The 12,410-nt window shown below is 54.3% G+C and overlaps 4 protein-coding genes across 4 annotated transcripts; 1 reads left to right on the forward strand and 3 right to left on the reverse strand.

Annotated features, from left to right (window-relative positions):
* Positions 1–36: 36 nt before the first annotated feature.
* On the reverse strand, positions 37–3,018 carry N656DRAFT_802428 (uncharacterized protein; the record flags this gene model as incomplete). Its single annotated transcript, XM_064818240.1, has 5 exons — positions 37–1,111; positions 1,170–2,086; positions 2,199–2,385; positions 2,463–2,858; positions 2,939–3,018. 5 exons carry the CDS (start codon positions 3,016–3,018, stop codon positions 37–39), a joined length of 2,655 nt encoding a protein of 884 aa, XP_064665235.1.
* Positions 3,019–4,163: 1,145 nt separating this feature from the next.
* Positions 4,164–6,271, reverse strand: N656DRAFT_741267 (uncharacterized protein). The gene is made up of 3 exons (XM_064812815.1): positions 6,181–6,271; positions 5,434–6,109; positions 4,164–5,376 (listed from the first exon to the last, which is right to left on the reverse strand). Exons 2-3 carry the CDS (start codon positions 6,063–6,065, stop codon positions 4,206–4,208), a joined length of 1,803 nt encoding a protein of 600 aa, XP_064665236.1. The 5' UTR covers positions 6,066–6,109; positions 6,181–6,271; the 3' UTR covers positions 4,164–4,205.
* A 2,664-nt stretch (positions 6,272–8,935) lies between these two features.
* On the forward strand, positions 8,936–11,253 carry N656DRAFT_762853 (MFS general substrate transporter). Its single transcript, XM_064813280.1, has 3 exons — positions 8,936–9,260; positions 9,370–10,247; positions 10,317–11,253. Exons 1-3 carry the CDS (start codon positions 9,046–9,048, stop codon positions 10,811–10,813), a joined length of 1,590 nt encoding a protein of 529 aa, XP_064665237.1. The 5' UTR covers positions 8,936–9,045; the 3' UTR covers positions 10,814–11,253.
* Positions 10,887–12,001, reverse strand: N656DRAFT_741271 (dabb-domain-containing protein). The gene is made up of 3 exons (XM_064812816.1): positions 11,773–12,001; positions 11,595–11,705; positions 10,887–11,526 (listed from the first exon to the last, which is right to left on the reverse strand). The coding sequence occupies exons 1-3, from the start codon at positions 11,974–11,976 to the stop codon at positions 11,371–11,373; spliced, it is 471 nt and encodes a 156-aa protein (XP_064665238.1). The 5' UTR covers positions 11,977–12,001; the 3' UTR covers positions 10,887–11,370.
* Between the last annotated feature and the right edge of the window lie 409 nt (positions 12,002–12,410).

The following is a 12,410-nucleotide window of genomic DNA, read 5'->3' on the forward strand; positions in this document are numbered from 1 at the left end:
ATTGAGGTGTTGCCTTGTGGTGACGGCAATCGTCGTTCAGGGCTGGCCCCAAAGTCCCTTCATGGTTACCCCCTCCCTCACTTTGACGCCCTTTGTGACTTTCTCCCCTGTATCCACTCGCCAGATGGCCACTTCCCAACCCCCTTCATCCTTGATCTTTTGCATGAAGTCGGTTCTGCACCAGAACGATGCGGTTCGAGTGGCCGAAGCGAACTTGATTGTGTTGAAGACATGGACGCACTCGTCCAAGAGCAGAACCTCCCAGCCCGCCATCCCTTCATCGTGTCGAAGAAAGTACCATAGATCCCCGCTCGGAAGGCCGGGTGCAACATCATCGCTCAAGAAAACAAGTACAAAGTGCGGGGTGCGAAGATAGGTGTCTATGAAGGGCGGGAAATCAACGGTGAACTCGGCGATATCCGTGGGAGATACAAGCTTCCCCGGCGAAGTAATCAGCCCAAATGGCATCAGCTGACTCCATATACTGAGGAGCGTCGTGAACTGAGCCGTCCAAGGGACAACTGTCAACTCCTGCATAGGTTCAGAGTTGCCATCGATGTCCCTTGGGTGGGTTACCTCATCACTGGGAGGACGAGCAGACGTTGTAATGGTCCCCTCGCAAATGGATGAGAGAATTCCAGCCAGCCAGTGAGCGGGATAGCCAATCTCGGCCAAGTGGGAGACCAAACGTAGAAAGGCAGTCAAATTGAGAGGCGAGTAGACTGGCCGGTCGGTGAACTTCTCACGAGGGAACGGAAGGCAGATCTTGAGAAAGAAGCCAAACAACCACTTCTCGAGGGCTTGCCTGGACATCATGCCCTTGCCGTGTGAAAGTTTTCGAGCTGGAAGTCCCTCCCACTCCCAATAGCCTTCCAACATGAAAGGCTCTTTGTCCAAAAGATCCACTGGATCCGTGTTTCTCCGAATCATGGAGAAACGATCAGCAATCTGCTCATTTTTGTACATCAGGAGATATTCGGCTTGGAAGTGATCGTGAGATTCGAACATGGGCGGGTTGAGGAGATTGTTGAACTTGAGTCTCGACGGCCTGTCTTCGCGTAGCCGTGGACGACCGTACATGGCCACCGTGAACAGTCCTCCTACATAATCACTAATATGCAGGTTAGCCTAGGGGTCGCGGATCTGCTTGCCAAGCCTTGAAGACTCACGGGATGTTGCTCATATGGATTCGGTCATATGTGCGAGGGAATCCAGAAGGATCAATGCCTCCCGATGGCTGCGACCGGCTATTGAGGCAGTTCCAACGAAGCCGTTCCAGCGTATCACTCATCTCCGCCGCCATAGCCTCTATCGTCAGCCGTGGGTGGAGCTTCTGTATGGAGAGGCCAACAAACGAGAGGATCTCTCCAATCGTAGCAAGTACTCCTCCCTCTCCGAGTCCGTGGCCAGGTGCGAGCATCTTGGCTAGCTGGATCGGGTCGCCCTGAATACCGGGAACCTTGTCGTCTTCAGTACCCCGACCCATTGCCCACAATTGTCCCGGTGTCATACGGCTTTGGTACAGCTCTTCCGTTCTGACCGAGGATTCGATATGATCAAAGTCGATCAACGTCCAGTTGGTAACCCAGGATGCATCTATATGATCGGAAAGCCGCTTTGCCGCGTCTTTCGAGCCCGCGTTGTATTCCTGCATGAGCGCAACGAGCGGAGGGTCGCGACGCTCGGCGAAGTCGGTGGATGGAAGCACGAGGCACAGCTCGTCAAAGCATTTGCGGTCGTTTTTGTAGCGTTCTGGGGTCTCATCGTCAGACATAGGTATGAGATTTCCAAACACCATCCTCGCCTTGAGTTTCTCCCTCCGAAGTCTGTTCTTGACTGCGTGTCTGACAGCTGGCACGCGGTAGTAGCTGGCGTCCAGTGGTTTCTGCCATTGTCTCAAGACATGTGCAACCTTTTTTCGAGTAGATGCCGGCACATACAGCCAGTCAAACAGCTCCTCGTCCGTCTCCATGGCGGGAAGTAGCGCTTCGATGTGGTCCTGGACCTTCTCGATGACAGCAGCAGGGACGACAGATCCCGCGAAGATGTATGCCATGATAATTGGCAAATCCTCAATCCATGGAACCTTTCTGACATGCAGTTCGCACCAGGTCATTATCATGTCGAAAAAAGATGAGTGTTCGGGCAATGGCTGCCGGCCTGAGGTCTACTAGCGTTATATGGACATTCTTGCAAACATCCTTTCGTGTCTTTATCTCCTTGGACGCCATCGCGAGAAGCGTTATGAAGACGTGGCGAGCGTCACCACTGCCGCAAAACATTGAGGATACAGTGTCATCGGGCGAACAAGCATTGGCCAAGGCATCGCCCCACAGCGGTTCTGATATGTCGTGTCCGACAGCGTAGTATTCTGGTATGTCATCTCTGGAGGTAGCTCGGAGTCAGCAGCCAGATACTGTCAAACATGCAAGAGGTGTGGGATCTCTGAGCGTCTAACGTACAAGGGAGTCTGAAATCGAGGTATACGGTCGAATACCAACTGTCGATGGCTTGCCAGGCTTTCAGAGGACAGTGTCCAGTCAACAAGAACATCTAAGCTTCGGCAGGCGGAATTCTTGGTCTTCTCGTCCCGTATCTCGTCAATGATCTTACGGGCGTCATCGAACCGTGATTCGTGCATGTAGCATTTCAGCAGCCGCTCATAGAGCGTCTGCTTCTTGCGGGCAGCGACATCGTCGGATCCGCCGTTCTTGATCAGATTCAAGGCATTGAGCAAGTATTCGATGGCCATGCCGTATTGGCCCTGTTCAAACTTGACACTGGACAGGTTTGAGACGGGCGCTGCTTCGCCCGGCGCGAGAACGGCAGCCTTTTTGTACTCGATCTCGGCTATGAGCCTCAGTGTGTGAGCGGCGGCAACTCCAGCATGTGCATAGAAGGGTCATGGGGTTGAAGAGTTTACCTTCATCTAATTTACCCTGCTTGTAGGTATAGTTCATTGCCTCGTTTTCTCGCGTGGTCTGCGGAGATGGCCGGTTTGTCGTCCTTGGTGGCCATTTCGGTTTTCGCCAGCCGAAGGGAACTATGCAAGACAAACGATTCGATGAGGAGCACTGCAAAGCGCAGGCAGCAACAGTGGGTAAGAATTTGGAGGTGAAGGAAGCTAAGGACTCGGATTGAAGAAGCCCGACGAAGCCCAACGCACCCGTTCTGCCGTTGCTCCTTCCTCCTCAACGGAGACTGGCAGTTCTTGTAGTTGAAACGAGTTAGACCGCCATTCTAGATTTTGACGCTAACCTTAGCTGAAACAATCAGATAAATACACGTACCGGTGTGTACCTAGGTGGAGCACTGGAGATCGTGGGATCGCGTATCAAACGCAACCTTTGCAAACGCGGAAAAGCTCAACTCGTTTTTGAAGATTTTTCAAGGTTCACGCACACATCCACGACTCCAATCTTCAGGCTCGAATGCATCTGGCTTACAGCAAGAAACATTTTTCGACGACCTTGTAGTTCTCTTGCCCTCATTGACACCTACCTATTCACTGTGATGCAATCCATAATTTTTGGGGCATTACTGCACGGCGGTCAATGTCTTCGCGGGCGGGGAACGGTCTGGTGGGCGTCGGGGTCGATGATTCCCGGAAAACGGGGACACCACTGCATGAACGCACCGCTTCCGCAAACGAGAATCTCCGACTGGAGGCAGCCAGCCTTATGTTGTGCAAACCGAGCTTCGCAGACGTGCAGCCGTCACGGGCGCATTGGTGCTAGCATGCGATGCAAGGCTTGGGACCACCTTAAACACCAAGGTTCTGATATATCTTTCAGCCAGATTGGATCCGTGGCAGATGAACGAACGCCATGAAGCAAACACCCCAAACCATCGGGCCGAATTAACAAAAATACCAAAATCTACTGGGCAGTCGATGACTTGCTGACCCCTGAGCCTTGAATACCGTGGACAGGATTGAAGAGCAAACAACAGAGGTGCAAAGAAATCTTCAACAACCGCTCGAGTGGAGCATTGTTCAATTGCAATTAACTACCTAGCTAGGTCAGACCGCACATGATGAAGCGATTCGCGAATGGAAAGAAACACAATAGGTACAGTTAACGTACTACTGTTGCGGAACTGAATGAGAGTCTGCAGTGGTTGCAGGTAACACGACACATCTGATGCTACAATTACCACTACCTATAGAGCGGGGAGAGCGTCTCAGACTCCTGGCAACTTCAAAATTACATTATAGACCCCTGATGCGAAGCCGACACTGGGCGGATTTCATCCACCCCATCCTGATCCACCGGCACCCGTGAATGTGACGGAGGAAATCTTGCCTGCGGCGTCTGAACCGTGACATGCGAAACATACGCCGGAGGCTGCGGCGAGGGAGGAGCCCAGAACGGTGCTCCCGGGACGGGTCCCCTACTCCCCCCAAATGGGGTCCTCGGACTGACACCTCCAGGGTGCATGTGGTGAGGTATCCCTTCGCCCCCAGTCACTGACTGGGAGCGTTGCCGGAACGAAGGTTCTCGTTTGGCGCCGCCTACAGGGCTTCCGGGCATGCTCCGAGCCCAAGCAGCATATCTCTGGCTGTAGTCCGTTGCCAGTTCTGCACGCGGATATATCGGTGACGAAGGCAGCAGGATCGGGGACTGGACCGGTGGGACGTAGGTTGTTGCCTGCGTGCTGACTGCGGGGGAGAAGACAGAGGGAATCGAAGTACCCCAGGCTTCGGACGGAACGCTCTGGCCGTCCTGGCGCGGGTTTGCGTAGTATACCTGCCGACGGCGGACGAGCAGGCAGCAGCTGGCAACCAGAGCGAGGAGACCAAAGAAACCCCCTATCGCGATGCCCGCTATCGCGCCGGTGCTCAACACCGGGGCGGGGCCCTCTGTTTCGTTTCCAGGGTTGCTCTGAGTTGGAGCAGGGGTAGGAATAGACCTCGTCGGGCTACGGGGTGTTATGACGGCCTTTCTTGTCATTAGAGCCGTCAGCTCAGGGGCTACGAAGCCCGATGCGGGTTTCGTCGCGGTTGCGCCGCCGGTTTTGTCTCCGCCCACGGCCGTCAGGATGAAGCTAGGCACGGTGTAAGTCGTGACGCTGGGTATGTACTCGCCCCAGATGTCATTGTCCGGATTCTCTTGCGACAGGGCCATGTTGTGCTGCCCCCACACCGACTCGGCGTCGCACATGAAGTCGGTGTTGTTGAAGTACGTGCCCCCAATGATCAGCATCTGCGCGTTGCGGACAACGTTGCAAGTCATCATGCTCTTGGGGTAAGGGCCTGTTACGTTGCTGCCCAGTGGGTAGGGGCCGCGGATCCACTGGAAGCTGGGGATGGACAGGACGTAAATGTCGTCGTAGCCCGTGGTATCCGGCGGGAAGCCCGCGCCTCCGTAGAGATAACTGCTCGCCTATTAGCACCATGTTCTTGCACTGGCAAGGATAATGTCTGGTGTTTACATGTTGTAACTGGACTGATCTTGAGCCCACGTAGCCCCTGCGCAGAATCGCCGTCGGCTCTCAGGGGTGCGACCCGACGTTTTTTGGGCGTACCACTTCCCGTTTGCAACGTCGTACAGGAAAATTGTGTCTAGCGGCTCGGGAGTCAGGGTACCGTTTCCGTACAGGTCCTTGCTGCCGCCAAAGTACACCAACATGCCGGCATCTGCGATGGGGATAAACACCATGACGCCGTCTGCCCTCCTGACGGTGTCGGGTCCCGTGAGGTTGCTCCAAGTGTTCGAGTCCATGGTGTACTTGATCAATCTGTTGGAGGCCAAGGGCGGCCCTGTCCAACCGGGAACCGATGCGTTGTTGAACCAGCCACCATAGTAGTACGCCTCACCCCTCGAGGGGATCGAAACACCTGCACCATAACTCGTCGGAATAACGGGTCCGGTTGGCGGACCGAGCGAGTGCCAGTGGTTGTGTAGGATGTCGTAGCTGTACAGAACAAAGTTGGTGGGCAGTCCCTGAGTCGTTTCACCCCCAAACAGGTAAAGCCGCTTGTTTACCGAGTCGTCCCACAACGCTCCGCCGTGAACGCTCGGAATTGTTGCGTTTTTGGAGAGATTCGCGTGTAGAGTGGGCATTCCTTGGGCAGAGTCGTCAAGGTCGCTGAAGACGAGAAAGGGGTCTGCAAGAATGAGTACTCGTTAGGGCAAGGCGATACAGATCAAGCTATGAGAGTGTTAGGGAGAGACCAACTTGTGAGATTCTGAGACGTCTCGGTGAAGGGCTTCCAGTTCACGAAGCCGCCATCGACATACAGTTTACTGTCGACGACGGCCGACTGATGGCCGAATCGCCGGCAGAAGTCCCTTACCGGGTCCCATTGAGCCAGGGAAAATGCGACCAGGTTTGGGAGCAGAAGGAAAAGACAGAGCAGGCAGCTCTGCATCTCTTTTTGCGGGCACCAGCCGTAATTTGCGTGGAATGGCCGATCAAAAGGGGCAGCAGCCACGGCGGCAGACAAGATGTCAAAGGTCACGAAGCCGCAATCGGGCCGCGCACATGCAGCGACGCTCAACTTAGATTTTCATGATATCCCAGGTTGAATGGGAACTGAGTCGTCGCGACTGTCATGAAGTTGAACGGAGCAAAACAACCCCTCAAGGCATGGGGCCGGCCGTGGTGATCAGGACCCCTTGATGCCGCGTTTGTGGCGTCCACAGCCCACGCAGCCAGTCTGGCAACGGTCATGCGCAATCGCAATAACAATGATTCAGGACCTTAGGCTTTAACGGCAGGCTCTTCAATTTCAGCAAAGGGAAGAACGTGTCGCTTCTCGCGACTGGACTGAGCAGCGAGGTGGCTTGCTTGGTACAACAGGGAGCAGCCAATCCCGACGCTCACCGGCGGCAACTCCGCCATTCTGGCTGAGCGCCCCGAAGAATTGCTTGGCACCCAGCGTTCTGCGGCCAACCACTGCCCTGTGAACAATGACTTATCGGGCCCTCCTGTCTCGGTTGATGCCCTCTTAGCGGCAGCTGTGCCTCAAGTGGCGTCGGCGCCCTCATCTTGTCACCAGACAGTCTGCCTGCCAAGCCAGCACAACACCCATACGGGCAAGGGGAAGATGATTGGCGGAAGATGCTTGCCATTCTCTTCGTTGTTTGAACCAAACTGTCGGAACCAGAAGGGCAACGAGCGGGACATGATCCACCCGCTCGGTGCTCCCACCGTGTGATTCTTTCTGATATATGTACAGTACAGTACATATAGTCCATCCCCCTGGCAGCAACCAAACGCTCAGCCTTACAAGACGACAGCGAGAATCCCCGGCAGATGATGCCAGAACTGGTTGTGCCATGAGCCTGGGAAGAAATCCACAGTACCGTTTCGCAAGTAACAATACCTACTGTAACACTTCAGGTTGTTCAAGCGGACTGGGGAGTTTACTTGACCTATGAGTAACTAGGTACTTAAGGTAAGCCTAAGCGGAGTCGGCTCGCTGTAAAGGTACATGTACCTATGATTGCTACATGTACCAACCATGTAAGTCATTGGAGGAATGCTCGCCAGAATCGGAAACATGAGTCGTCACACGACTCACGGGCAGGTAATAAGATCAAGCTGAATAATGTCAATCGGGACTCGCTGGTGTATACTGCAGTGAAGCTAGGTAAGGTAGGTACCTTCTATTGCATGTAGTACTACACGACCAGACTCCCGACCCTTAGTACCTAAGGTAAGTAGGTACCTATGCATATCGCTAGATAGGGTGATGTCCTCTCCACCATTGCAGCCGATATCATGTGGTATGTACCTTACATTTGCAGCATACATCTCAGTACTACCGGTACATTAGTTGAATTGACCCATATGTCATTCCAAGCAGGGAGAAGTCTCTATTACATGTACGTATCACTAGCAACATTACAACGGGATTCACCTATATATCTCAGTCCGGTGCAGGCAAGGCGAACATCAATGACAACCATAATGGGACATTGATGAGGCCCAGTTGGACACCCATATGGGCTATGATTCAGGTATAATATCGGTCATTACCGGCTTTTCCTTCGTTTGTTTCATACCTGCTTATATGTTAAGGTGTAGTGTCCACGGTACAAAGGTTGCTACTAGTGAGAGACACCCCCTCTGTCCCTGACACAGTTGCACTTAAGTAATTGTTTGCTTTAAGAAGCGTGCGTTTGAGCTTCTACGCTATACCCTCACTAACGAGTGCCCGATCTTGGGGAGCGGGAATAGGGGTATTCAGTGCATTGATCCTGCTTCACTTACAACTCAATGCTACACTACATGTAGGAGATAAGAGCATAGAGACATAGAAGTGGCGAGGGCCATCTGGTACTATGTTGGTGTTGAATACAACTGAATCGCTTTGGACCGATAGCATATTTCGCCACTTTGTCGCCATCCTTCCAGTCCAGCCCGGCTACACCAAACGCCGTTGTTATCCGAAAGGCGCACCGATATGTCAAAGTCGTGCAGGCCTGCAGGGTGTGCGGAGCTGCAACGATCCGCTGCGACCCCGTCTGCAGGCGGACCCCCTCCAGCCGAGACAGTCGAGTTGCCATGGCAAGCTTGACCCGAGATCTGCACAAGCAAACACAAGAAGGTTATGGAAACCCAGCGATGGTCTCGATGCTGCTCAGGCCCTCTCGACGTATCAGAGTGTCTTTGAAGTCCATCCGTCTTTGTTAATAGGTATGTACTACTCTAAGGGTTTGGTAGGAGACGGGAAGTAGCAAAATCCTCCACATTGTAACCCCAAGCCAGTCCAACATCGGAAATTCCAGGTCCTTTACTCCACCGTATCCACTGCGGGTAGTGCAGTTCCTAGGGTCCAGATCCGCCATCCGAACCGCAAAGTAGGGGTAACCAGTGCAAGTCTAACGTCCTGCAAGCGATCCCTGGCGATAGCTGCAGGCTTGGCACACCGCTATCGATGCCGGGTGCCTGTGTTTCCACCAGGTGGTGTAGAAAAACTTGAATCCCCCACTTTGCGATACAACTTGACCATAACCTCTGCCTTTGACTTTGACAACTCTTTTCCCACCGGGTGAAAGTGAAGGTTGGCAGTAAGGTTCGACTGGGGGCGTCAGCATGGACGAGTCTCAGCCCTTGCTTAGAAACATCACCCCTGAGAGACATCAACAAGCATACACCAACCCGCTCCCGGATGAAGATGGCGGGGCCGACATCGCCGAGACCATCATCGTTGACTTCGACCCGCTGGGCGACCCGGACAACCCGCTCGAGTGGCCGACGCCGTTCAAATGGACCGTTGTGAGCATGCTCGCCTTTATGGCCTTCACTGTGTATGTACAGCCCCTTTTCATGGAAGTTTCAGGGGATTCACCTTCCCCCCTCCCCAATGCCTTACTATATTATCTCACCTTGCCACTAACCTCAGAATATAACGGCTAGCACAATGACCTGCATGAGCGTCGTCCCCCTGGCCTCCAGAATCGTAGATGACCTCACACCACCCAACACCCCCTCCTCATCCACCAAGTCCGCCAGCGTGCTACTCGTGACTATCTGGGAGCTAGGCGAAGCCGCGGGTCCATTATTCATCGCCCCCCTCTCAGAGCAGCTAGGCCGATACCCGACCATGAACGGGGCGAACCTCCTCTTTGTAGCCGCTACCGTACTCGCCGCCACGTCGGCGACTATCCCGCGGCTGGTGCTCGCGCGCATGCTGACGGGCCTCGCCGTTGCGTCCAACGTGCTCGGCCCGGCCATCGTCGGCGACATTTTCCCCCAGGAGCATCGGGGCGCAGCCCTCAGTCTGGTGTATCTTGCCCCGCTGCTCGGGGGCGCCATGGGCCCGCTCATCAGCAGCGCCGTAGCCCAAGCGTGGGGCTGGCGCGCTGTCGTCTGGATGACGGTCGGTCTGGCTTCGGGGTGTGAGGTGCTGTTCCTGACGTATTTCCGCGAGACGTACAAGGTTGCGATTCTCAGGCGGAGGGCGGCAAGGCTGGCGCTGCTGGCGGGGGGTGGTGATGACAAGGGTGGTGCCAGTGGTGATGCCCGCCAGAAGAGGTTCAAGACCGCGTTTGATGAGGCCGAGAGGGGAGAGGCCCGAGGGGAGGAGGAGGGTTTGTGGGCGGTCGGGAAGCTGCGGGATGCGGTGCTGCGTCCGGGCCTCGTGCTCTGCGGCAGCGGCGTGCTCGTGGCGCTGACTGTCTTCAGCGCCGTCGTCTTCACTTACTTTTACATCATGAGCACCACCCTGTCGGATATCCTGCAGGATATTTACGGGCTGACGCCTGTCGCGACAGGGTTCTGCTTTATGAGTTTCAGTAAGTTCTGCTCCAGGCCTCGGCCGTGTAACAATGATGTGTTTCTAGTGAGGGCTGACCGCTGGGCAGGTGCTGGCTCATTCATCGGCGTCGTCATATGTAACCGCACGCTCGACCGCATCTACATTCGGATGACCAACACGCACAAAGGTGTCGGCAAACCCGAGTTCCGCCTTCCGCTGGCCATTATCGGCGCCTTTACCTTGCCGCTGACTGTGGGCGCGTATGGCTGGGTTGCCGAGCTGCGGCTGCCGCTGGTGTTTCTGCTGCTTTCCGTCAGTTGCATGGGCACGACGCTAATGCTTGGGATGCTCCCGGTCACGGCCTACGTTGTCGACGCATTCGGCTTGTATTCGGCCTCGGCTATGACGAGCGTCATCGTCACGCGCTGTCTGATGAGCACCTTTTTGCCTCTGGCGACGCCTGCTCTCGTCGACGCCTTCGGTTATGGATGGGGGTTCATGGCTTTCACTGGGCTGGGCTTGCTCCTGGCACCCATCCCGGTTCTGATGTTACGTTACGGGGCGCACTGGAGAAGGTCCTCCAAGTACACCCGCGAGGCATGAGTGAATGATTGTGTTATGACGGGACGGACCAAAAGTTAGGACCGAAGTCATGTGGGGCCGATAAAAAAAGTGCAACAAGACTACGCGTTCGAGGGTACGCCAAAATATACAGGCTATATATAGCTAATAATGATGCAGGAGCAACAGCTGGGTTTGTGTTCAAAGTCCTTCAACAACGGGTGGCCTAGTATGCTTGAGTTCAAGTTCTGGCTGCTAAGAGCGGGCAGTGGCCGTCGCAGTGGCATGAGTGGGATTCAAGGCGAGAGTCTTATCGATGAACCAGCCACGTACACACCTTTCGACGAGCCCTCCTCTCGGGCTCTCATCTGCGTTCATCTTGGCCGCCGGAAATACCCTGCTAAGTCGACTCGAATCTCTCGGCCTCCCCACAGCCGGAGCGACATGGAAGACACTGGTGTCGCGGACGGTCGCCTTGCATGATGCGAAAGAGATGTGATTGCGTTGGAGCAGTCGCGTTGCCGCATATACGACCATATCGACTGATTACCATGTGCATAACCGCAGAGGTGTCTGACGTGGTGATACAAGGGACTGCATTAGAACTTGCCGTTCGTGAAGTCGAGCACTGTGGTTTTTGCTATGAGTGGCTCAATCTCCTTCTTGAAGGCTTGATGGGCCGGGTCTTGCTCGACGTAGTAGTTCCGGTCGTCCGCGTTGGCGAAGTGCACGATGAAGCCGTGTGTCAGGCCATTCTTTGATGGGTGTCCGTTAGCCCCCATTGGCAGCGCCTCGGGATGTTTAAAGTCATGTAAGAACAAACCTGCAAGCCTTCGTTCGAATTGTACTTGCCGCCCGAGATGCCAGTGATGTAGGGATGCTGCGAGTTTGGCGCGAGGCAGTTGTCCTTGAGCGCCAGGAACTTGGCGCATGCCTTGATGTCGTTAGCAATTCAGTTGCCTTGTGATGTGGCCATCTGACCGTGACAGGTTGTACCATACCGCATCAACTGCAGTGGCTCCCGCATTGGGTTTGAATTCGAACAGTACGATGTGTGTGATGAAATTGGTCGTGCCTGGCGTCTGGTTTGCCATGGATGATGATGCGAAGCCAATCGGGTCGAGGAACAAAAAGACGCCGAGCAAGACCGAGACAACGAGGACGATCCGAAGCGCGTGGGGCCGGGCATTTGATATATCAACCATGCTTCTATTGTGGCTTGAATTGTAAGACTGGTGTGTGGTGTGGTACTGCGAATGATGCAATGCGGAGCAAGAAATGTGAAGACAGTTGTTGGTAAACGTTAGATCTGGACAAGGGTTTAACAGAGCTGAATCCTTCCAGTTCCTTGCGGCAGGTGCTTCGTAGCACCGTGCCATTGAAGTTCATCAAACCCCATCTACAACAGCATCAACTGCACGTGATCATAACGATCTTCCAACAATCCTCAAGATATATTAGGTAGCTTTTGTTGCTATCTCCTGTTAGAAGTCATAGATTGAGATTGCTCGCTCAATTTAGAATTTAATTAGAGCCAGTCATCTCACTAGACGGTGGACGCAAGACAGCAAGTGAGAGTCTCCAGGCTTCGAAATCCCATGGGCCTACACCGGCACGATTGCGCCTGCGACTCGAATCG

The sequence above is a fragment of the Canariomyces notabilis genome, assembly GCF_033297395.1.
Source record: "Canariomyces notabilis strain CBS 508.74 unplaced genomic scaffold N656scaffold_39, whole genome shotgun sequence".
Classification (NCBI taxonomy): Eukaryota; Fungi; Ascomycota; class Sordariomycetes; order Sordariales; family Chaetomiaceae; genus Canariomyces; species Canariomyces notabilis.